General features: G+C 42.7%; 1 protein-coding gene across 5 annotated transcripts in view; it reads left to right on the top strand.

The window, feature by feature from the left end:
* The window catches only part of Bicc1 (BicC family RNA binding protein 1), a 219,437-nt gene that overhangs the window by 107,337 nt on the left and 85,341 nt on the right, over nucleotides 1-26,759 (top strand). For all 5 annotated transcript variants that reach the window (XM_021173984.2, XM_029482954.1, XM_029482953.1 and 2 more), the window contains one exon: nucleotides 18,520-18,589. In XM_021173984.2, the coding sequence (XP_021029643.1) occupies nucleotides 18,520-18,589 (70 nt within the window). The remainder of the gene's footprint in view (nucleotides 1-18,519; nucleotides 18,590-26,759) is intronic.

Genomic DNA, 26,759 nt, shown 5'->3' with positions numbered 1-26,759 from the left:
CCCAGCCCCGCCCCAGTCTCCTGAATGCTGGGTTTATTGATGCTTAGCAACACACTTGGCACAAGGCAATGTTCTTGAAAGCCCACCTCAGCTGCCCTCATCCAGCAGGCCCATGACCATAGAGCCTAGAAGCCATCTTGTGATGTGCTCTGGGTCTCCAGCATCCCTTGCTGTGGCCCAGGGCCATATGTGGAATTCATGTGTTATTAAATGTCCCAGTCATTTTCATTTCCACTTTCTGGCTAGGATCCTATGCAAGAACGCTCATTACATTTAGTTTAAGGATGAGTACTTTTTGGTAACAGCTCTAACCTTATATTTCAGGGTTGTTGGTAGCTGACCTTCTTCCAGGAAGGTGCGAAGTCAGGTTTCCGTAATCCTTAGTGGATTAAGTTTATTTCCAGTTAATTTTGCTCAATGTTACTCAGAGTCCAAAGCAACCCTGTGCCACCTTGGCATCATCCCCATTCATCTCCATAGTATCCTCACCTGCTCACAGCCCCCATCACAGCTGGACTAAGAGTTCAGTCCCCCTCCCCCAATCCCGCACCCTCCTTATGCTTTCCATCTGACATGTCCTTCAGAGGCTCATGCTGTGAGTGCATGGTCCCCAGCTGGTAGTGCCATCTGGGAAGGTCCTGAAACACAGAGAGTGTCCTAGTTGGTTGAAGTAAGTCACCAGGACCCCTTCTCGAAAGCCCTGCTTCTTTTGTGACCCCTTGCTTCCTGGTCTCCCATAATATGAAGAATCCTGTCAGTTACTCCTGATGCCATAACCCAGATGTCCACCCTGCCTTTCCTATGGTGGGCTGAGGTCTTCAGAAACCATGAACCAAAGTCTTTCCTTGCTGAAGTCACTTCTGGCAGGTCTTCACAGTGATTCTGGGTAACCAAGGTAACCAGGTAATGGGAGGTACTGTCAGCATCCCAAATGACCTCTGTCACCTGTCCGTGTTCAGTATGTCCTTTTAAATACATAGTTGCCAAGTGTTTTGCAGTATGTCCTTTTAAATACATAGTTGCAGAGTAATTTGCTTTAATCTTTGTTGTATCGTAGGGTTCAGGTGTATTTTGGGCTAATAGTTTTGTTTCCTGCAGTTAGTAGGACAAAGCTTTGGGCAAGGGGAGAGGCTTGTTCATTGGTCTCAACCTGGTGCCAGTGTTGTATTTTAAGGGTGTGTGACTTTTTTTTTTAATTGTGAAATAATTTTTATTTAAATTTTTATTTCTCAAAATTTTAAACATGAGTAGACTGTTATAACATCTCCACCCATATCTATCCCCTCTTCAATCTCTCCCGTGTTTCTTACCCTAATTCCCTCTCAAAATTCATAACCCATAAAACCTAGTGACTCCATCTTGGATTACATGTATGTACACGTGTTCAGCGCTGATCATGTGGAACTGAATAACATATTAAGGGGTCTTATGCTGATCGTGTTCTGAGCCTCTTAAGCTCTCTCATGCCTGACCCAGCTTCTCCCTCCTCATTGGAGTCAGAAGCCTGTTCTATGTGCTTTCTACCCAGGTATTAGAAATAACGTCTAAAGAGGACAGGCCCCCTCCAGCCTTCCTTCCCCTCTCTCAGGAGGACCCTGGTCAAGCTGGTCACTGTCAAAGCCCCAGCCCTGACTACAGAAGTGTAGTATGATCTGAAGTACAAGTCTGCAGCTGCAGGGTTCATGGAAGTCTGAGGAGTTCCACCTACTTCCCATTGTCCGGAGTCTGTTGTGTGAGTCGTTACCGTCCTCACAGTGTTTCCGTTCAGTAATCAATGTGGAGGTATAGAGTTAGCTGCTTGATCTGTGTTCAGGTTTACTAAGTTGCTGGCACAGGCTCCTCCAGCAAAGACTATATGTCACGAGTTTCTGTTACTGTATGACACGAGTATCTGTTACATAATTTCTTTCACAGTGGGAAATAGCTGAAGTCATTGGAAAGTAACTAAATACTTTAAAACACACCTAAAATTGGGTTAAGTATTATTGAGTTTATACTGATTTTAAACCTGATGAAATTTGGACTTTGAAATAAGAAGTCCTAAGAATAATGTTGTGATATTCACATGTAACCTTAGTCCTTGGGAGGTGGAGACCAAAGGATTGGGAGTTCAAAATCATCCTCAGATACATAGCAAGTTCAGGTCTAACCTGGGCTATATGAGACTCCTATCAATCAATCAATTAAGAAAGAAAGAGTTTTATAGTGTTGCTCATTTGACTAAAGATTGATTGTTAGATTTTTTTGTGGTGTGTGTGTGTGTGTGTGTGTGTGTGTGTGTGTACATGTGTGTTTCCTTCATTCAATGTAGCTAAAGCAGACTTCAGTGAGTGTGGAATTAATCCAACCTAAAAAAAAATCAACATGCTCCCAGAAATGTTCAGGGAGTATAAGAGAAATGAAGAGCTCAATAGCTGATATAAAAAGATTAGGATTGTTGGAGTTCACACACACACACACACTCACAGACACAATGATTACCTGTAGGAATTTAAAAAAATCTTTCAAAGCTTCTTTTGTCTAAGGTAAAAGATAATGATCTATGGAAAACTACAAGTTCTGTTCTTCTGAGCTCTATCCTTGGGCCCTGGCACTCCATTCTTTTTTTTTTTTTTTTTTTTTTTTTTTTTAAGATTTACTTATTATTATATGTGAGTACACTGTAGCTGTCTTCAGATGCACCAGAAGATGGCATCAGATCTCATTATGGATGGTTGTGAGCCACCATGTGGTTGCTGGGCTTTGAACTCAGGACCTTCAGAAGATCAGTCAGTGCTCTTAACCGGTGAGCCATCTCTCCAGCCCCCGGCATTCCATTCTTAAACAGGCAGACAAGGTGAGCTTTCCGAGGAGTTCTACGCACCTCCCAGGGATGGAGATCACCCCCTCCCCCCACCTCTACTCTCCCCACCCCAGTTCATCAAGGTTAGTGAACTGCCCTGACCCTGGTCTCTAACTGGTCCCAGAGATGCTCCTGCACCCAGCTCCCTCCTGTCTTCCAGCCCTCTCTCCTGCTCTCCCAACCCTTGACTCCCCCCTCCCCCATTCTCCTCCTTATCCCCTCTCCCACCCAGTTCTCTCCCGCCATCCACTTCAGATGACTATTTTATTTCCCCTTCTGAGTGAGATTCACACATCCTCTCTTGGGCCTTCACTGTTACTTAGCTTCTTTGGGTCTGTGGATTGTAGCATGGGTATCCTGTACTTTATGGCTAATGTCCACTTATCAGTGAGTATCATGCATGTCTTTTTGGGCCTGGGTTACCTCAATCAGGATGATATTCTCAGGTTCCATCCATTTGCCTGGAAATCTCATGATGTCCTTGTTTTTAATAGCTGAATAATATCTTATTGTGTAGATGTACCACATTTTCTTTATCCGTTCTTCAGTTGAGAGACAATGACTGGATTGCTTCCAGTTTCTGGTTATTAAAAATAAAGCTGCTATGAACATCATTGGGCAGGTGTCCTTATGATATGATTGAGCATCTTTTCGGTTCATGCCCAGGAGTGGTATTGCTGGGTATTGAAGTAGAACTATTCCAAAATTTCTGAGAAACCACCAAATTGATTTTCAAAGTGGTTGTACAAATTTGCACTCCCACTATCAATGGAGGAGCGTTTCCCTTGCTTCTCCTCCTCACCAACAAGCGCCACCGTCACTTGGGCTTTTGATCTTAGCCATTCTGACAGGTGTAAAGATGGAGTCTCAGAGCCATTTTGGTTTGCATTTTGCAGGGCATTTTCTTATTAGTGATTGATGGGGGAGGGTCCAGCCCATTGTGGGAGGGGCCAACCCTGGGCTGGTGGTTCTGGATTCTATAAGAAAGCAGGCTGAGCAAGCTATGAGGAGTAACCCAGTAAGCAGCACCGTCCATGACCTCTGTATCAGCTCCTGACTGCAGGTTCCTGCCCTGTGTGAGTTTCTGCCCTCACTGCCTTTGAAGATGAACTGTTATAAGGAACCGTGAGCAAAATTAACCCTTTCCTCCCCAAGTTGCTTTTGGCCATGGCTTTTCAACACGGCAATAGTAACTGTGACTAAGACACACACAGTCAATAGTCCTCAGTCACCATTTGAAAAAATCTTCAGAGATTTATCCAGGTCCTCAGGTATATCATCTGCTTATTTTTGTTCTTTCTAAAGTAATGCCACTCCCGGTGTCTAAGCATTCCAGCATATGAGCTTGTGGGAGCTGTTCTTATTCAAATCACCACAGAGACTTAGGCACCTCAAATCAGTGCTGGTTGAAATAAAATCCCTAACCTGATAATCCAAAATCATAAATCCTACCAAACAAATATTTTTTGTTGCTGTTGTTGTTGTTGGTCACAGAAGGTTATAAACAGATGCTGTCATGACTAATCTCAGTTGTCAGTCTGAGTCAAAAATAAACCCTTTCTTCGTTAAGTTGCTTTTTTGTTAAGGCAGCAAAAAAAGTGAAACAGATGCTCAGGTAGAAAATACACACACAAGACAAGCAGCTCTGCTGAAGAACACGCCACCTGGGCTCACAGATAGCTATTTCTCCTTTCCTTCATGTCCTTAAGGTGGGCAGCTTGTTGATCGGTATTGTTGCTGATGGAGCAGGCTTTGAAATTATGTTGCTATGGCTACTGTGATTCCATCACAGACTCCATATTTCTCTGCTGGGAGTCTCCCACAGCCACTTTAAGCTGAGTGGCAGGCTGGAGTGCAGATTTGGGGTGAGGAAAAGCATTTTTTTGCCACTCCCAGGCATCAGCAACCCCACCCCACCCTCCTGTGTTTTTTAGTGCCTTTATCCTCAGGTGCAGGATTCCCTTGTGGTAGGGAAAGAGTTGGGAGTGGGGAGTGGGAATCCTCCCTTTCAGGCTCCCAGGATTTAAGAAAGCAGCTTGGTTAGTGGTTGCCTCTTACAAATATTTTTGAGGATCATTTAAAGCAAGAACAATTTTTGATAGTATCTTATTGGCCAAAAAAGCTTTTAAAAAAAAAAAAAACTTTTGTGACTGTGAGCCTCACCAGAAGTGTCAAAGTTTATAAACCCATGTCACTTTAGACTTTTGGCTAGAGAAAAGGAAGCCCATGATTTCTGATCCACATCCCTGTTATAGAGGCGTGGAAGGGTAGACATAGGTGTTCTGAGAGGATCCCATATAAAACCTGTTTATAGCAGTAGGGTCAACTGGTATCTTAGTGTTTCATTGCTGTGAAGAGACACCATGACCAAGGCAACTCTTATAAGAACAAAATTTAATTGGAGCTGTCTTATAGGTTCAGAGGTTTGGTCCATTATCATCATGGTGAGAAGCATGACAGCATGCAGACATGGTACTGGGGAAGCTGAGAGTTCTACATCTTGATCTGCAGGCAGCAGAAGGAGACTGTGTGCCACACGGGCATAGCTTGAGCATAGGAGACCTCAAAGCCCACCCCCACAGTGACACCCTGCCTCCAACAAGGCCACACCTAATAATGCTCTCCCTAAGGGCCACACATTCAAACACATGATTCTGTGGGGTCATACCTACTCAAACCACCACAACTGCATACCCAGATATATCTCAATATACTTAATAAGGTAAGAAAATACTGTTGGAGTGAGCGGAAGTGATAAGGAAAGGAGCGAGCTAGCATCGGCACTGGCCTTGGAAATATCTGTGATGACCTGCTCCTTACAGCCTGGGTTTGAAGAGAGGGTTTGGAAAAACTTGTTCAGATCAGAAATGCATGAAGTGCCAGAGGAAGAAAGAGTAGACTTCTGTTTTAGTGACGCAGTGGCAATGAGTGCTGAACTTTGGCTTGGTGGCAGTGGCGGCATTCCCCGCCCCTGCCCCCGCCCCTGCCCCCGCCCCCACCCCCACCCCCAGATTTTGACTACAGATCTGCAGCCATATACTAATGGTAGCAGGATTCACCAATAATACAATAGATTTAAGGAGTCCTGGGCAAAGGTGGTGCTCAGGCTGTGCTCCTCAGGCTGTTCACGATGGGAACACTTGTCAAAAGCAGAGTAACTTAAGTACAGGCTTCATGATAAAATTAATGTACTCTCCTCCTGTGATTCTAGGGGAATCAACTTGAAAATTTTATTTTGATGGATATGGTGACTCTTTCTTGGGGCATCTGCAGGACCAAGGCTGGGCTAAGGGAAGCAGAATTGAGACATATAAGATAAAGAAGTGTGACTTTCCTTAGAGGGAGAAGAAGGACAGGTACTTCTAGCCAGACTCGGCCTGTTTGAGTTAGTCTAGGGTTAGTTCCTGCATAGTAGACTTTCCTTCCTCCTTCTCTTCTTATATCTTCTATTATTTTACTTTTGAGATTATAATATAATTATATCATTTTCTCCCAATAAACCTTCCAATACACCCTCTTCTTTCTCTTAAATTCATGGCCTCTTTTTCAGTAATTGTTGATATATATATATATGTATATATATACATACATACATATATATGTGTACATGTATATGTGTGTACATGTATATACATACATCATATATGTGTGTATACATCATATATGTGTGTGTATACACACATATATACACACATATATGATATTCACATATACATATAAACATGTATAATACATGTGTATATTATATACATATAATATAGACATATGTGTATTATATATGTATATAGTATGTATGAAAATATTGACATGCCTAGAAAATCAGACATCTATAGCAACACTTACTGAAATATATATATATATATGTGTGTGTGTGTATGTATATATGTGTGTGTGTGTATATATAATATATATGTTACTTGTAAGCATATGTTTCCAGAGCTGACCATTTGATAGTGGATAAATAATTAGCATTGTCCTTACTTGGGGAAGACTATTTCCCCCACTGTCAGCGTTTTGTATGTAGTTGCCTGTAGTTCTTTGTCTGGGGTTGAGGACTGTAGTCCTTCCCATGCCCATGTCTATGGTTGTCCTTGTTCAGCTCACATTTGGAGGGTCATGCTGGTGAGACTTTATGGCTGTAGCTCTGACATCCTAGTAGACACAATCTCATAGCACGTTTGCTTCCTGGTCCTCTGGTCCTTATAGTTTTCTGCTCCTCTCTTCAGGATTTTAAAAAATGAGATGCATTCTCTAGGATAAAAACTTTCAAGATTTTTTTTTCTCTCCGTCCTCCCTCTGTTCTCCCTCCCTCCTCTCTTCCTCCATCTTTTTAAGACAAAGCAGCAGGTCAGGAGGGAGATAGGAGTCTGAAAACTATTACTGTACCTGGAAGATCAGATTTGCCTTTCAGTGTTAGTTGGGTCCTTTTAATTTAGCCTCTGAGGAGATGGCATGATAGGGAGATGACTTAGAGGCAAAGCCAGGCCCACAGCTCAATAGTCCAGGCTTACAGGTCAGTACCAAGTAGCCTCTAGGTTCTAGACTTGCGCGCTCTCTCTCTCTCTCTCTCTCTCTCTCTCTCTCTCTCTCTCTCTCTCTCTCTCCACACTCGCACACACACACATACCCAGGTGTTCAGTAACTGTATCCTGGCTTAGTGTAAATGATATTTTTAGAGCATTATATATTAAACACTGCCAGCAGACAGTTTATACAGAGTCAAACATTTTATGGTCTTCTACTGTTTAAGAAAACATACAAGTGTGCAGGCTAGATGTATTAAAAAAATTCTCCTGGAAGAGCTCCTCAGTCTTTTTAGTTTAGTTTAGACGAGGTATCATCTCACCACAGGCACTCAGATGCCGCTGGAGTCTTGGGCCAGGTGCACCAACTTATGTAATCAGAAAATTTCAATCTCTCTCTCTCTCTGTCTCTCTCTCACACACACACACACACACACACACACACACATACCCACACATACACACCTTTGAGCATCACCAAATGAGCTTATGAAGTTAGCTGAAAACTTACACTTTCCACTCATCCCCGTCCCGTCACCTCTCAGACAAGTTCAATGTTTTGAATGTCACCTTAAGGTTTGCCCATGAATGAAGAGTCTTGGGTTTCACTGGTCCCATTGGGCTTCCCTACATCGTTTCTGTTCTACGGAAGGTACATTTCTGAGAAGACCTTGGTGTAGATGGAACCACATGAGACGTCTCCTCAATTAGGAAAACTCAGCTTTACGGATGTTAGTAATCCCTGAGCTCGTTAGCCACTCTTATTCACGCACATTGCTTGGGTTGGGCTGGTTACAGTACCTAGGAAGTTAGGAACGTAGCCCTTTTTCCCCTCTAAAATGGGTGTGTGCATCTTGTTCAGTATGTTTATGGGTCAGAGTGAAGAAGGGTCCAGAAACTGAAGATGGGACTTACCCTGAGTTCTCTTAGCACCCCACCAACAGGGGGGCTCTAGGACAAGATAATGCCCATGCATTTACATGAAGGGTTAATAAACGTCATGCTAGAATTTTATAACTTTTAAAATAAATGAATACAATTTATAAAAAGCCATATGTTATTGGGGGGATATTTAAGAGTGTGTGTGATAAAGAAAATCATTTCAGCATTGTGAGGTGCTTGCTTCTGTACTAAGAACGAAATCGCATCTCTGAGAGTGTGACAGTAGTTTCCTCAATGTGTATAACCAAGTAGGTCATTGTTAGTGCAACTAACCGGAAGAGTTTAACAATAGTATTTAAGGACGTGCTTGCCCTGTTTAAAGTCCCTACAAGAATTGGCTGCGTGAGAGCGGCTGTGGGGCAGTTTAGCTTGCAGTGAGTTATGGTAATTCAGCTTCTAAGTTTTAATTAGTAGGACCACTTGGCTTTGTTCTCTGAAGATTAATATTTAGTCAAACTCGCTGACGCCTGTCATAATTTGTCACTGCTGGTGTTTGGAGAAAAGGATCAGGGGGTCTTGATTTAATTAAAAGCTTTTGTGGCCGATAGTAAAAATGGAAGCTGTCAACTGTCTTCCTAGGGAAATACATAAAAATGTACGAATGGCACGTGGTGTGTGCCACAGTTATGTACTGCTTAGATTTTGGAGAGTCTCCAGAGAGTGAAAAACAGCAGACAGAATCCCCTTTCATAAAAGTCTTGTTTATTTCATTTGCGTGTTGTTTTGCCTGTAACTATGTCTGGGTACCATGTGTGTACAGTGCCTGACTAGGCCAGAGGAGGGTATTGAACTCCAGGAACTAAAGTTGCAGGTGGTAGTGAGCCACCATGCAAGGACTGGGAATTGAACCCAGGTCCTCTGCATAAGCAGCCAGTGCTCTTATCCACTGAGCCATCTCAGAGTTCCTCTGGCTGTCCACAGGGAGCCTCTCAACACTCCACACTCAGTGCTTTCCTCTGCTCTTTGCCATCTGATTGGTTTAGCTCTCGCCATCTGGATTATGCTATTATGTGGCCAGCCTGTTTCCCCTTCTGATGACCTATGTCCATCAAACCCCACTATATTTTAAGCCTAGGAAACCAGGGCTCATCATGCCTACACTAGGCCTTCTGGATTTGTGGATTCCACCAACTTTGAACTGAAAGATACATGTAAAAATTACATCTGGTCCAACTAGGACTGGACATTCTTGCTTGTCATCAATCCATAAACAATAGAGATGTTTACAGGATGTTAGGTATACTAAATTACAGATGACTTAACATGGAAGGCAACTGTGTAGATTCTACACAAACAATGTGCATTTTTTATACCGGAGTCTTGAACATCCATGGGCTTGGGTTGGGTATCTACAAGGACCCTGGTATCCATTCTTCATGGATACTGAGGGATGACTGGCATGTCTGTATTTGTGGAGATGCTGGACAGAGCTCTGTGTGTAGTCATGCCAGACTTAGAAGTTTCATGACTGGCCATGGGTTTCTCTGAACATTTTTATTTATGTAGTGATTGTAACAGACGAGATTGAAGCTCAGTCTCATGCCATGTTGCTGGGAGCTCGTTGGGGATTGGGTTTGTTTCGTAAGCTATGGTAACAAAATGAATGTGTATCAGATCTGTACACCACAGGGGCTGTGTGTTGACATTCTGTGTAGATATGTCCGGTCCTTTGTTCAAAGTCTGGCAACTATAGCCTTGGCCACCTGATGCTAATTTGCTCACCATGACAACTCAATTCTTCTCCACTCTTGGCATGCGCATTGTGTGTTTGGAACTAGGAGTTGGAACGCTTTGTGGTGTGACAATTATCCTCAGCCATCCCTGGGTTACTCCACTAATGAAGTATTGAGGAATTGTCTATTACCCTCTGTTACTTTGGTGTTGGGGAGGAGAGGGGCACAGAATTTGGGATCTCTGAATAGCCTCCTGGTATATGGGACCCTTCTCCTCCTTCAGCTTCTAAGCCAGGCAGGAAGGACCACATGGTCTTGATTCTGGCTCCATGCAGCCTCATACTCTGACACATAAATTCTGAGTCCTGTTTTCCTCAACTGCAGATAGGTTTCAAATATCATATATGTTTACGAGGTTATTATATGAGGCACATACAAGAAGAGTGTGTATGACAACTGTGAATGTAAGAGACATTGGTAGGCTATGAAGATCCAGGAGGATGAAAGGGATTTCTTGTTTTAAAATAAAACTAGCAGGACCCACTATGTCCCATTACATATACATATACACATGTGTGTATGTATGTATATATATATATATATATATGCATATGAATGTATGTATGTATATATGTGTATATATGAATGTATGTATGTATATGTATATATATGTGTGTGTGTATATATGTATGCATATGTATATATGTATGGGTATATACGTATGCATATGTACATACACACATATATTTATGCATACATATATGCACATACATGTATATGTGTATGTATATATGCATATATATGTATGTGCATGTATATATACATATGCATATACATTATACATATACATAATGTCCTAGCAAAATAAACATCTTAAGCTTTCAGACATCCCTCCAGAGAGAGTTTACTACACTCTCCTCACCTCTTGCTTGGCTTCCTTCATGGTTGTAGCAGGCTGTAGGTGGCCCCCATGTGGTAGCCATTGGATGAGTGTACAATGGATTAGAGGAGAAGTTTCCAGTCAGGGAGTCCAGTGTTCCTTTCCTGGCCGGAGAATGCAGATTTCATGTAAAGTCGGTGTAAACGTCCCTTGCCTTGGGTTGATCTCAGGTGCTGATTACTCTTGCCTGGGAAGACTGGTGAAATAAACATGTTAGTAGACTGGCTGATTGGGGCTTGGCATGGGATCTGTTCACCTGTAACATATTATCCTGTAATTGCCGCAAACCTGCAAAGCGTGTAGTTTTGTGATGTTTCTTCTCTTGTGGCATACAAATTGGAAATTTGCTGGAGACCTGAAATCTGTGATGAGCATTGCAGACAGGACTGGGATTGTTTTTGTAGAACTCGAGTTCGTACTTGCTCATTTTTGGCCTAACTTTTGGTCTATTTTAGGCTGATAAAATTGTATAAACAGTTTGTTGTAAATCTCTGAAATTAAAAAAAAATGGTGGAAAATTTCCAAACAGGTAAAAAATTTCCAACGTAAGTGGTACCATCTCTTCCCACCTAAATCTCTCCACCCCTGCATAAACTACAGCCTAGCAGAGACACATAATTTTATATTTATTAAGGATACTTATAGTAAAGAAAAAGAAAACATTGGCCCCGGGGGGATGGAATGTTAACACCCCCGCCTTTTTTTAATTTGTAATCCTGATACTGTCAACTGGGCTCAAGCTTATGGCTGGCTAGGTCAGAGGACCTAGGGAGTAGCTTATCCTGCCATTAACCTGCTAAGTGGATGTGGTAATAAACTGCCTCTCTCCTCATCTGTCAGGGAACCTTTTTAATTTTATTTTTTCATTGAATAGTGATTAATACAGAGACCTACAACTGGTTAGCTTGCAGAGAACAAGAGACAGCCGAGTGTGCGTCTCTCCAAGGGACTTCTATACCACACACCCTTCCCCCAGGGCTCATCCATCAGTGTGGAAGAGGAGGCAGAAAGGCTGTAAGAGGCAGAAGTATAGGGTGTCTGTGCTGAAACAGAATTTGCTGGTCGTGGCTGGGCTGTCATTCACATGAACTCATAGTAGTTGCAACTGCATGCACATGATCTATACACATGGTCAAGCCAGGCAGCATCACACTGTCAATGCTGGGGGAGCTTATGGAGTCCCAGCCCTAGCTGAGGAGCTCTTAGGAATTGCAGGTGGGGAAGGGTGGCTCAATTTCCTCTTTTCTTCAGGGATGCAGCCCCTGAAAGGGTACCCAGTAGATGGTCCTGGAGATGGTCCTACACACACACATAGGCAGCACTAAGAGGACCCAGCGGGTTTAAATAAGAGAGCCCATGAACTTGGGAGGAAGGGAGTGATGGAATAGAGGAGAGGAGGGTTGCACAAAACACACATGGATGTATAAAATTCTCAATCAATAGAAAAGGAAGGGCTGGAGAGATGGCTCAGCGGTTAAGAGGGCTGACTGCTCTTTCAGAGGTCCTGAGTTCAATTCCCAATCACCACATGGTGGCTTACAACCATCTGTAACAGAAACCTGATTCCCTGTTCTGGTGTGTCTGAAGACAGCTATAATGTACTCATAGAAAAGTAAAATAAAAAGTACACTTTATGAATTAAGAGGGGAAGGCAAGTAGCTTTGTATATTCGTATCTTGCCCCTCTCCATATTTTAGTTGCTTCCTTGTGAAGGTTGATAGTCTTAGCAATAACATTTTTTAGCTATAAATATTTGCTACCCATCAAATCTGATAGTAGCATAATCATTGAGTTGTGACTCAGTTATTCATATTCTGTAAGTCCCGAACACAGTAAGTCTAATTTAACAGAAACTTAAAAAGTTACTTATGATTATGTCCCAATTCTGGGTGTCAATCTTTGGACATCTATGGATGTCTCAGGCCATTATCCTCAGCCATCCTGAGATGTGGCCAGTCAGAAGCAGGGTGGAGTTGACTGCTCTAGGTGGACTTTTCAAAATCTCTTCTGTTGTCATAACATAGAAGACTTCTATCCGATATACAGGAGCTAAAATAAATGAGAAAAATCATCCTTTAAATCTTCGTGGTGTGCTGGCCAGGATGTTGTATCCTGGTGATCCCAGGAGCCTACAACGTGAGGGGCTGAGGCAGAAGGATGGAGAATTTGAAGCTAGTCTAGGCTACATAAGTGAAACATTGTCTCAAATATATAACCTAAGGAATGATTGAATGTTTACAGAAGATTATTCACAATGTGATGTTTATTCTTTGAGTTTTGGTTTGAGGAAGATGGAAATAAACAATATTAAGGTTTTTAAGAACCTAGCTCTTAGGGACTCCAGTGATGGCTCAGTTGGTAAAGTGCCTGTCACTCAAGTCTGAGGACCTGAGTTCGAAGCCCCAGAACCCAAGTAGAAAGTTGACTATAGTGGCCAACATCTATAACATAAGTGCCCGTGATGGTAGAAAAGAGCATCCTTGGACTTTATTGGCCAGAAATTCTTCATACATTGATGGATTCCAGGCTCAATGAGAGATCCTGTCTTAAGAAATAAGGCAGAGGGGCCAGCAAGTTAGCTTAGCAGGCAGAGGTGCTTGTGGCCAAATCTGATGACCTGAGTTCAGTCCCAGGATACAGATGATAGAAGGAAAGACCTCCAGACACTCACCACAACGTGTCCATCACCCTCTGTATCCTATGCACACAAATAAAGGACATGAAAAATAAAAGACCAAGATTGATACATGACATTTATTAGCTGCTAATCTTTGGCCTCCACATGCAAGTGGTATGTGCATGTGTGCACAGAGTCTACTTGAACTCACTTTCAGGTTTTCCCCCTTCGGTGCAGAGAACAGTCTTCTTCTTTTTGTCCAAGGTTTTTGTGGCTTGGCATCCTTCTGCATTCTGTAGCTTAGCAGACACGATGGTATTTATAGTTTTATTTCCATAAGGAAGCGAGAGGCGTTTTAGGCCATTTCCCAACTCTGAGGTCACTTTTCACCTGGCTGAGGACAGCACCCTCCTGGGAGAGAGGTGGTCAGAATTAGCCACTTAATCCAATTAGTCCAGGGATGGATAGAGAACATTGTGGACAGAGTATTGATTTACATGTGAACTAAGGCTCACAGCAGGTTTCTGGGAAGTGACTTCCTGGTAATAACTAAACGACCTTAGGAAACACACGAGACCCTCTTATTAAAGAGAAGAAGGTGCCTCCACCCACTATAAAGCCACAAAATTTTCTTCCTAGTCCCATAATTTAAAAGGATACTTATTTTTTTTTTTACTGTTTATAGAAGGTGAGGCGAAGTCAGCAGTTTGTTCTCTGGGCTTTGGTTGTATGGCACGTAGAAACGAGAACAGCAGAAGTCACAGAAACAAACAACCACAGAAGAAAACCTAGAACCATTTGGTTTTTTTCTGGAAGTCATTTCAGAAATTGTCTTTTTTCCTCCTGAGACTGAGATGATTGTTTTCTTCTTGGGGGCTTCATATGGTGTCTTTCCTTTCCCTTCCCATCTTCCTAACTTCACTTCTTCCAGCTCTGCTTTGGTCTGCTGCAGACCAAAGCATAGCTTTGCATAGCTTGCTGCATGAACATCCTTTGAGCTGTTTCTTGTGCTGGAATCAGCTCCATCTCTATGGCTCTTCTGTGCACCTTGCTTAAAGAGATTGGGCCTCCTGAACCCCTTCACCCTCCCCCTCCTGAACCCCTTCACCCTCCCCCTCCTGAACCCCTTCACCCTCCCCCTCCTCCTAGCTGTTCTGATTCCAACTTGACTGGGATACACCTGCCCTGCATCCTTGAAGAGACTGACAAGTTATCTGATTAACTGATAAGCTCTTGAGGGAAACTTCTGACTCTGGAAGCAAAATAATTTGTTCCATCCTGCTCTAGCTTCTTACCTGGTCATGAGTAGCGAAGTGACAGTCCATCACATGAGCCTCAACGTCTTGGTCTGTGCCACGTCTTCAAGTCTGTTTGGGGCTTATCCATACATGCAGATGGTAGGAGACCTGATCCTTCCTCACAACACAAGTTGAGACTCAAGGCCCCTCTCGTGACGACTGATGCTCTCCCACGTGTCCTTTTGGATCTCCCCTAAGCACTCCTCCTGCGTTACAGACTGGGTCTGCGCCCTTTCTCAAGTAGCTGGTTCCATAGAGCCGTCAGCATCAGTAAGCAGTTACTGAATCAGGATTTCATCCATCTTCTCAAGTCCTTGTGACTGCTCAAGCAGTAGATACTACAAACAATTTACATAGAGGGTGAAGGAGACTAACTTGCCCCGCATGATGTAGTTGAACTTAGCTGAGAATGAGACCTCACTCCAGGTAGGGAACTAGGTAAGGGCGTTTGCCTAAACATACCTGGTGCTTACTGTGCATTTGGACAGTGAGCACAATTTCTATCATTCGGACTGTGAACTTGTAAACAGGGAAGGTAAGAAAACACTTGCGTGACATCAGGATAAGAGAGAAGTCAAGTTTTTGTAATGAGTCAGGGTGATTCTAACTGGGTGGCAGAAGGATGGAAAGAATCCTTGAGCAGGTGATGGGTTCAGTGTGAGAAGGAGCTGGGACTGGAACATTTTGGAAGAGAGACCAGTAGATTCCTACATCCTGAAGTGGTGAGCCAGGGAGGGGACATCATCTACTGGGCAGCTGGTATAGAGGCAGTTGAAAAGGATAGTATTTTTTTTAATTAATTCATTTATTTTTTGAAAAGGTTTGCTGTGATTATACTTATGAATATATGTACATACATAGCCATATATAAACATTACAACAGTTAATGAAAAGAGGTCATAAATTTTTTTATTAGATATTTTCTTTATTTACATTTCAAATGTTAGCCTCTTTCCTGGTTTCCCCTCCAAAAACAACCCTATCCCTCCCTCTTCCCCCTGCTCACCTACCCACCCACTCCCGATTCCTAGCCCTGGCATTCCCCTATAATAGGGCATACAGCCTTTACAGGACCAAGAGCCTCTCCTCCCATTGATGCCTGACAAGGCCATCCTCTGCTACATATGCGACTGGAGCCATGGGTCCCTCCATGTGTACTCACTCTTTGGTTGGTGGTTTAGTCCCTTGGAGCTCTGGGGGTACTGGTTGGTTCATATTGTTGTTCCTCTTATGGGGCTGCAAACCCCTTCAGCTTCTTGGGTCCTTTCTCTAGCTCCTCCATTGGGGACCCTGTGCTCAGTTCAATGGTTGACTGAGAGCATCCACCTCTGTATTTGTCAGGCACTGGCAGAGCCTCTCAGGAGACAGCTATATCAGGCTCCTGTCAGCAAGCACTTGTTAGCATCCACAATAGTGTCTGGGTTTGGTGACTGTATAAAGGATGGATCTCCAGGTGGGGCAGTCTCTGGATGAGGCCGTGAATTTTGAAGAGAGCCAGGAGGCATATATGGGAGGTTGGGAGAGAAGAAAGAGAAGGGGAGAAATGATGTAATTATATCATAATCTCAAAACCAAAAAGAAATGGTTTTGAAAAAGACAAAAAGATTTGCTTTTCTGATAGGTGTATATATGTGCACCTTGTTTGAGCAGTGCCCATAGAGATCAACAGAGGGCATCAAATCCCCTACAACTGGAGTTACAGATGACTGTGTGCAGCCATGTATGTGCAGGCAACAGAACTCAGGCCCTCAGTGGGAACTGCAAGTACTCTTAACCAGTGAGCCATTCTTTCTTTTTAATTTTATTTTTTTAAAAAAATACTCCCGGGGGTGGGGAAGGGGGCTTGATTGCTTCACTCTGTAATCCCAGAAGTTGGGAGGCTGAGGCATGAAGACTGGAGATTTGAGGCCAGTGTAGGTGAGACCTTGTCTCAAAACAACAAGCAAAAACCAAAAACAACCCTCCAAAAACCAAAAATAACCACCGTCCCCCAAACAAACCCACTTAAACCAAAACAGTATCAAAACCCCAAACCAATAACATAGTTAATCAAATGAATGCTGATGTCAATTCAGTTAATTAGCAAAGGTGAGACAGGCAGGGATCAGGACTTAGAGGGTGAGGGTGAGGGTGAGAGCGCCCACATTTCTTCTGGATCAGATTCGTATATAAACCAAGCAAAGACAGTGGGGGCTTGGTTTTTGTTTTCTTGCTTTCAAGTAGAAATATTTTCCAAGAAAAACAGCAGTGTGGACACTGGGCCAAGTGACCAGTAAGTACTACAAACAAGTCAGGGGCAGCATACAAGTGACGTTTGACCTCAGCATCAGGGACACAGTTGGGCTCAGGAGCATCTGAGGGCCCACTGGCCCAGTGCACAGCAGGCAACTATTGCCTGTGCCAGCCAAATGCTGTCATGAATTCCTTGTGCCGAATCCACCAACTTTTCTGGAAAATCAGAGATCAGAATGGCTATGCCAGGTTCTTGGATCTTCAAATGTTGGCCCTACCCCTAACACTTTGGACAGCAGCCTGAACCCATGGGTAGGCTGCCAGCTTGAGACATCTGCTGAGAGCTGTCGGGTGCTTGAATGAAGGAGACCTGCGTCAACCATTTACTCTCATGTCTGGTACACAAGCCTGAGAAGGAAATTACTGTTAGTTGTGTTCATAGTGCGTTCAGTTGTCATCGCCATTGATTTGTTTAATTAACTCTAAATCCATATTAGTAAATAAGTCTCATCTTGCTCTGCCTGGTCTTTCTGCTTTGGGTCTTGCTCTGAGTAATTCTTGACTGTCGGGTGCTGATAGACCTAGAAGTGACGTGCTGTTAGTTTGTTGCATTTTCTGTTCCTGTTAGCCTGTGCAGAGTTAGTTTTCTATTCGTGTTCCCAAGTGAACAGCCCCGTGGAATTGGCAAGCAAGAAAGACTGTTTTGTCTTGGGAGACTCTGATTCCTTTCCGATTACTTGTTGGCTTCGCTCATGCTGTCGTCTGTGGCTTCTGCCTCGTCATTGCCACCTCCACTTTCGATGCCTGCTGCCTGTCCTCTCTCACGTTATGTGCTAGGCTCCCTTCTGCTGGTATTATCTGCATATATGAATGGGTGGAGCGATAGCATAAACACTATCTTGGCCCACAGGAAGGCTGACGGGAAATGGAGCGTTATGAAGGGATGCTGTGTTTAGAAGCATTTCATCAGTTTTAATGAAATACAAATGGAGAGAGAGTGGGAGAAGGAGATGTTTCATTTTGGGGGATGGGAGGAAATCTTCATTTAGTACGACTTAACTCTGTATTACAAGGGTCACATCTAGTATATAGATGATGGTCTCGGGTGAATTTTATTCAGTGCAAACATCTCTGATGGTCCTGGCAACAAGCTGGGTTAGTCACTTGTCCGTGTACTTTGAGGTCTTGTTTCTGTTAAAATTCCGGATTCATGGAGAGAACAACACAGACTTGGATGCTCTCAGTAGATTAAGGGCTTAGGAAAACACACCCCCTCTTCTCCCTCGAGCTTTCAAAAAGATGTTTGCATTGTTTTAAGCTGAGATCATCTTGTTGTATCAACACAAAGCCAGAAACATGAAAATAAGAATTTTTTTTTGAACGTGTGAAAATCTTATCTGTAAATACAAGTTCTTAATTGAGTCAATATTTTTCTCTTGATCCCTGACTCAGATCATGGAGGAGACAAACACGCAGATTGCATGGCCGTCCAAACTGAAGATCGGGGCCAAATCCAAGAAAGGTAAATTTGGGACGGGGAGTAGGTATGTTTGAAAAACGAGCTTCCGGGATTGCTGGAGCTCAGTTCTGTTCACGTTTGGCCTCAAGTGCTTGTCAAATAGCTGTATTTGGGGAGGATTTTCATGATTAAAATAAATAGGTGGCGTTGTGGCAGAATGGCAGTTCTACATGGGGGTGGTAGCTTGTGTGTTTCCCTTGTGTAGACCTTAAGGTGGGTTTTTTTTTTTTTTGGTTGTTGTTGTTTTTTTTATTCTTTGTTTTGTTTTTTGTTTGTTTTGTTTTTTTGTTTTGTCATGGCCTATATTTATGAGCTGTTATATACTGTGCCCTTCTTCCACATGAATGAGCTGTAACTTCCTCCTTTCTCAAATGAATTTTTTTCCATCTACATGACAGTATTGCACGAACTGCATTTTAGATCAGACATTTCCCTGCCTTATGTATAGAACTGCCTACCCGTAGATGGTCAGAGATGGGAGGGAACACTATCTTATTTGTTTTTTCTAGGATTCTATGTATTCTCAAATGTGACTTTCCAGTACGTGTTTTAAGAATATGTATTATATATACTTATATATTAATATTTATTATTATATTTATATAGATATAAATATAGGTATGTGAATATAATATATAGGAATATAATATATGCTATATATATACATAGTATATATGTAAATATATGTATTTTTTCAAATATACTATAGTTTCAGGAATCCTGCTTGTCTGTATTTAACGAAGAATACAAATTTGTATAGCTATCAGGAGAATAATACAAATGCCACCAAACAGTTCTACATATAGCATTCGTGCAAGCTGAGCTGTGTCCTGTGGTCTGCCCTTTGTCTTGTCATCTTGCTGTGGCTCAGTTTGTCGTCTTGTTCTACCTTCTGTGACTATATTGCTAAGTGGCATTTTAACATGGCATGGGGTCTCGGTTTCCTTTCATGTTTTAGTCTAGATTTCCTTCAGTCTCACTTTGTGTTCCCATCTTGTAGAATAGAAATAATATTACAGAGCATTTTGTGTGTGTGTGTGTGTCTGTCTGTCTGAGTATAAATAAGGCATGCCTATAGAAACTTCAGTCTTATTACTTTTTATTTAGCTCATGGTGACAAGGAATTGGGACCTCTAGTTTTTTTGGGGGGGGTGTTTGTTTTTTAAGATTTATTTTATGTACATGAGGACACTGTCATTGTCCTCAGACACACCGGAAGAGGGCATCAGATCCCATTACAGATGGTTGTGAGCCACCATGTGGTTGCTGGGAATTGAACTCACGATCTCTGGAAGAGAAACCAGTGTTCTTAACCACTGAGCCATCTCTCCAGCCTGGGACCGCTAGTTTTAAGTGTCAAAATCAGACAGGTTCCGTTTTTGTGTGTGGTTCCAAGTCTTTGTGTAAGCTGTGCGTGTGCTCAATGCTAAAGAAGATGCTTCTGTCCTGATTCATTGAGTCCTCTTGTCATGGGTCTCGCTGTCTTGTTCTGGATGTGCAATAGAAGAAACCAGTTCCTCACCTGTCTTCTGTTTATCTGACTGTTAAAAAAAATCCCTGTTTAACCAAGTGGGTGAATTGAAACGTAAGCATACCCTCGGGCCCCAGTCCCTGTTGTTGAGTGTTTTTATTTAAGAAATGACATTAACTACATTTCTGGATTAATAAGAACAAAATTTAACCAGTCCCAATGGAAACCCTGAAGAAATATGAATGTTAGGATAGTTTGGGATGATATCAAATGTTCTGTTCTTGTATCCATGGTGATCTTCCCCCCATTTTCGTGAGAGACTGTTGATAAATTTTGCTATTGGTATTATTATTGTTGTTATGGTTGTTGTTGATGAAAATGTGGCTTGAACTTTAGAGAGTTAGGGACTGTGGGGATGAGCAGGACCATGTCATGGTTTCGGAATGGCTTCTGTCACTGGCATCGTTGGCTCTTTGGGGTGCTCAGCTGCGCCGCACATCCTGGTGATGTATCACACTTAGCAGATACAACAGCTCCAGCAGTGCGTCCAAGAGTATTTGGGTCAGTTTTCACCTGGCTGATGTTAACCTCTGGATTTTTGCTTAGGGACTGGCCTCTGCGGGCTCAGGCCGAACCCACTTCATTTTTACATTTTGTTATTGAAGAAGTACTCTGATTGTACATAATGCCACACAAGGAGAGCAACATGCCAGAAGAGATCAAGGAAGAGAGAAAGAGTTGAAGGTGCACCTCAGAGGGATTTACTGTTCAGTTGGCTTGATTACTGTTTTTATGTGCTGATAGATCATTTCTGGGCCTAACATCCTACCAGCCTCCTTCTTGATATAGAACGGAATATACATAAATGTTCCTGTTCTTTTAAGATGGTTTAATTTTTGAGATGAAGTTCCACTCTATTCTGTAGCTAATAAAATTAAACAGCAAGAGGGGGTTGGGAAGGGATTTGTTTGCTCATCTGGCAGGCTGTTGCCTTCTGGCCCTGTGTGTAAGAGAGAGGGCTGTTCGTTTTCAAACCTTCCCTCATTCCCAGCCCTCATTATGAAAGAGATTAGAGTATGCATGTGTGTTCCTGGGCCCGGGCTGTGTACTAGATGGTTTATTAAATCTAAGCTTCACGGTGGTGTGAAGGTCAGAGATGTGGAGATACCCCGGGCCCTGCTGAGGGATGACCCCACTATGGGTTTGTTCCATCTGCTTTTCCGGTGCTCTGCCTAAATATTTGCATCCACACAAAGATTTTTTTTTTTTTTTATGGCTCCCTCTTTTCCTGTCTGCCGCCTCCTCCATCTTACCGGAGTCCAGTTTTGTGTTTTCCAAATTTAGCTCCCAGTAGCTCTCTTCAAACCTTATCTTTTAAGCCCTCGTGTTTGCTTTATCAGAAGGGCTGCCCGGATGCCTGTGCAGCCCACCTTGGCAAAGGCGCGGGTGGTTACTGCCTGGCACACAGGCAGAAAGCCAGAGCCTGAGTTTACTTCAGTTAGAAAAATTTAGATTCTTCTCTAGAAAGTTCTCAATCGTTCCGAAGTGGTGACCCAGGAAGAGGTGGGCTGGGGATTTGTGTTCGACAAGTTCCTATGGTGGTTATTAAAGGGTCGGAGAGTTCTCATTGGTAAGACAATGTGGAGTCAGGTACTGGGGCAGGGGCAGCCACAGCTGACAACAAGAGAAGCCCACTCTCAAGCACCACCATGCTGTCTGTCCTGGCGTCCTAAGAGGCGCACTACTGCAGAAGATACTTCCGCCAATCATCATGGTCAGGAGACATTTGCAGTGAAGATAACCCAGAGCTCTCTGCGTTTCGTGCGGCTCCGAGCAAAGGAACATCTGGTGTTTGTCTTCTCCTTTCCCCACTCAAGTCTTCTCATTCTTTTTCCTCCTCCTTCTTCCTTTCCCCTCTGAGCAAATGCTTGGTAGAACAGAGTAGGAAGTATATCAGCCAAGTTGTTTTCTTCACAGTATTTTATAGAAGTGCACACAGACAAGCAGAACAGAAACACACTGTGACCGTGTGTTTGTGTGTGTTTGCCTGCATGTACGTATGTGGGTACTCATGTGCACTCACATGCATGCACGTGTGTAGACTGAGGAATAAAGAATTTTTATAGCTCTTCCCCAAAGTGTTTGGGTTATTGGAAGGCAGAAGGTTCATTTAAGACAGAGGACTTGAGAACTTGAGATTCTAGCAACAGGCATCTGCCTCTGTGACTCCAAGATTCTCTTCAGGGGAGTTACAACTAAGACAAATAAATACTTCATGTTTCTTCTCTCCTCTATGAATTTATTTTGTGTGGGAGCATATAAAACTGGAGCTGTTGAAGCCAAAGAGTTTACATAGAAAAAGCTTGAGGTCTGTGCTAGCGAAACCAGTATTTAAGGATTAAAGTGTTTAAAACTATAAAGTTTTACTAACCTGGAATAACTTCAGGCAGTCTTTTCAGTCTCTGAGTGTGCTTTTCTGAGCTGTGGGCTATTTTAAGTTAAGGAAACTTCATTAAAATATGAATAGCATTTTGAACAAGTTTGCTTTTCCAAATGGAATTCTGGCTAGATCGGCCCTAACACAGAGATAAAAGCGGTTAGTAATGAGAACTTATCACACAGGGATGACTGTACTGCATACTCAAATTGGATGGCTCGGTCTCTTAAATTAGGTAAATATTTTTCTTACAGTCTCTCTTTGCTTGTAATGGGTTCATCAATCTCTTTGTAGACTAGTGAAGGTAAATGGGGGTCGATATTAACGTTTTTACGTCCAATTACAAGTAACTCTGGGGTCAGCATTGATGGAACCTCATTCCGGAGTTAGACAAAGTGACAGGCACTAGTCTCTCCAGGGGTCGCTTCAGTGACAGTTTAAAATTGGATGCCCCTCAGGACCAGCAAGGACACCAGGCATTCTCTGGATTGCTGGGTGCATGTCCTGGCTTGGAAGTGAATAGAATCACATCTGGCTCTTCTCTTCCTCCCAAAAGAAACAAGAGCATCGCCAACATTTCCCTGAGTTTTATTATTTTTGGTTGCATCCTCTTAGAGCAAATGGGTATCTGATAGGTTGTCTTCACATGAGGAAAAGCCACACACTCGTTACTGTTTCCCGGGCTGAGCATCTAAGGGGATGTACATGGCTGGCTAGCTAATGCTTCAGTGTCAGAGGAAAGAGAAACATGACCCCATACGGGGGAACCATAGTATTCCCATCAATGAGTTTGTAACTTGCTTGGGTGTCAAAAAGTTGTAACATTGTCAGGATGAATTGGAAAAGATTTCGAGGACACTGTTTTCACCCCATCTGTCGCTGGGTGTATGCACATGTGTATTATTAGATTATAATGTTGTGTGTGCACATTTATATTATTAGATTATAATGTTGTGTGTGCACATGTGTATTATTAGATTATAACGTTGTGTATGCATGTGACAAGGGAAAGCTGTAGGCTTGGTTGGTAGTTCATTCTCTAGAGGTCAAGAACACGCAGGTTGAGTTCTAGCGGCGCATAGTCAGCCCTCATTGTTTTGCTTCTGGTGCATAGTGAGCCCTCAGCTCACATTTGATCAGCCTGACACAGGAACCCCTGATGTACATGAGACTTGAAGCGTGGTTTAGAATGGTGGCTTTTCTGTTTGAGTGGCAGCCACTGTTCTCAGCAGCTTTGGTGAATAATATCTGTCTTTCCCTCTGTCCCCTCTCTCTCTTTCTTTCTTTCATGTATGAGTGGCAGCCACTGCTCTGAGTAACAAGCATGGGTAATCTATTTCTCTCTCTCTCTCTCTCTCTCTCTCTCTCTCTCTCTCTCTCTCTCAATCTTTCTTTCTTTCTTTCTTTCTTTCTTTCTTTCTTTCTTTCTTTCTTTCTTTCTTTCTTTCTTTCTTGTATGAGTGGCAGCCACTGCTCTGAGCAGCACTGATAATCAATCTCTCTCTCTCTCCTGTATGAGTTTTGGGACAGAGGTGAGGATTTTCCTAATCTTCTAGATTTCCTGTTAAACATAATATTCTATATCCAGTAGTTTTGTTTTGATGTTGTTTTTGTTTTGAAAAGGCATTTTTCCATTAACTTAGGAAGCACATTAGTTGGCATTGGATAGAGATATTATAAAATAATAGAAATGGGAAAGCAGGGGCAGAACAATCCAGAGGTGGGGGGGGGAGATAGCTACAAAAGGCATAGCTGATAATATAGGATGAACTCTTAAACATCAACTGTAACCAGGCACACAGCTTAGACTGTGCTCAAAGGATCCAAATAGATACTTTATCAAGGGAGATAAACAGATGGTAAGAGGCTGGCCATCTAGGTCTCTGTATGTATGTTAAATGAAATCCCACTTCAAGCCTGTTAGAATGGCTCTGCCCAAGGGCAAATGATGCTGATACAGTGCAGCAACTGGAACTCTGATGCATAGGTGGTAGGCTACAGGATGGAAAGGCCACTTTGGAAGATAGTTTCATGGTAAACAGAGCCTTTCCAAAATGATTCAGAGATCACACTTTCTGGTGTGGCCAACTGAGTCAATCAATCAATAAATAAAACCTCACGTCCAGAGAAAACCTGCACATACATATTTATAGGGGCTTTGTTCATGGTTCTCAAAACTTAGCACCAAGATATTCTCCAAGTGGTGACTGGATGGATATAGCCATGCACCGTGGAGCTGGCAGCTAAAAAGACATGAGTTACTAAGCACCAAAGCAGCTGAGAAACTTCAAATGCACATGACTAAATGAGAGCCAGTCTTTAAAGACTTCCTTTTCTTGGTAATATACACTTATGTGCCCTCTGTGGGCTTTTGTGGCTTTCTTTTTGGAAAGTACTGAGGCATATCCGCCACTCATCTACTGCATTTCATTTCACTGATTGTCCCCTACTTAGCAGGGTGCCTATAGGTGTTCCTCCGTGTCCTCTTGTGGATTGAGTACCCAATTTCTTGTTAGAACTGTGCAGTATTCCCTCAGAAGGATATTTTGGTTTCCTTACAGAACCTGCATGACAGAATATTACTAGTGCCACTGTGTGTGTGTGTGAGTCTGTGTGTGCATGCATGTGTGTGTAAGTATGGCTGTATATGTGCATGTGTGTATGTGTGTGTATATGTATGTATATGTGTGCTCATGTTGGCGTGTATATGCATATGTGTGTGTACGCATGTGAGTATATGTATATGAGTGTATATATATGCATGTTGTGTATATATGTGTGTGTGCATGTCTGTGTATGTGCATGTTTATGTGCATTGTGTTGGGGTGCATATGCATGTGTGTATATGTATGGTGCATGCATGTGTCTGTATGTATGTATATGTATGTTCATGTTTGTGTATGCATATGTGTGTGTGTGAGTGTATGTGTATGATTGTGTATCTGTGTATGTGTGTGTGTATTTTGTGGATATGCATGTGTGCGTGTTTGTGTGTGTATACTAATAACTGATGCGAGAGAGGATGCAGCTTGCTCATGGTGAGAAGTTTCTGAAGTTCATATATTCTATATTGCATGAACAGTGTATTTTAGAAGCTACCTTGTGATTAAGTTTGAGTCCCATGGGTAGCTGTGCAAAGGTGCCCACTTGTGTCCTCTCTGTGTGTTTCATACTTCATGCCTTTGGCTTCGGAGCTTTGGGACAGACTTTCTATCCTTTGGTTTTATGCCTGTTGTCTTCCATTCCCTACTGACACATGTCTCTTTGATAAGTGACAAGCCTGTGGGTTTCTGACCATCATTATTCAGTGTCACAGGGCTGCTGATGCTGGTTGTCATGGACTGGAAATGGGCACCCAGCTTCTATGGCTTCCCAAATCCTGTGTGGACCTTTCCCAGTTCTCCCTCGGCTCTGTCAGTCATGGTACTGCTGGGACAGATTCTAGTGACATCTATTAGGCCTGTCAGTAGCAATTAAATTATTCCCATGAAGGGCTTTTGCAGTTGCTGACAGTACTGAGCTGTTATGTGGCGCTGCTCATTAGCTGAAGATCATAAATCATGGTGGCGTCTACTTTCTACCCAGTGGCCCCTTTGGAGTCATTACAGAATGACTAGTGGCCCATTGCTGCAATTTGATACAGTCCTGGATAGGGAGAGACATTCTTATCAAAAGATATTAAAGAGATTTCAGGAATGAGGAGGTATGTTCCCTTTCTATCCTTGTTGCCAGAAAGTACTCTCAAAGGAAAATAATTTCTGCCTGAAGTAAAAATGAATATCACAGCCCCGTATGTGTGGCTTTGATTGCTTGGTTTACACAGACATTGCGTCTTTCTGTTGTTTGAAGATAGGCTCATTCTACGCATCATTTTGCAATCAGATTTTCTCAGAAGAATACTACATGGAGATCTTCCTGGTCAGGGATACAAATAACCTCTTATTTTTGTCACTTTTTGAAATACCACTGTATGTGTGTAAGGGACGGATAGGTAATAATGTAACTGGGTGAATCTGTCTCATAGCTAGCCGGCTGAGAGTTCTATTTCTTCTACACTCAGAGTGATCTGTCTGTGTCTGTATGTTTTCAGGTTCCCTGAAGTGTCACAAGTAGAATTCCTAGGTCACAGGATGTGAGCAACTCCAATGTTTTCCAGATTTTTTTCATCCTGTCTTCCAAGTTGCTATTCCACCATGTGGAAATGAGTTCCGGACGGGAGAGACAGCTCCTCGGCTCTTGGCCAGCCTCTGATACCCATTGAAAAG

This window comes from Mus caroli, chromosome 10 (genome assembly GCF_900094665.2).
Source record: "Mus caroli chromosome 10, CAROLI_EIJ_v1.1, whole genome shotgun sequence".
Taxonomy (NCBI): domain Eukaryota; kingdom Metazoa; phylum Chordata; class Mammalia; order Rodentia; family Muridae; genus Mus; species Mus caroli.
Note: the sequence above shows the minus strand (reverse complement) of the source record. Positions and strands in the feature narration are given on the sequence as shown.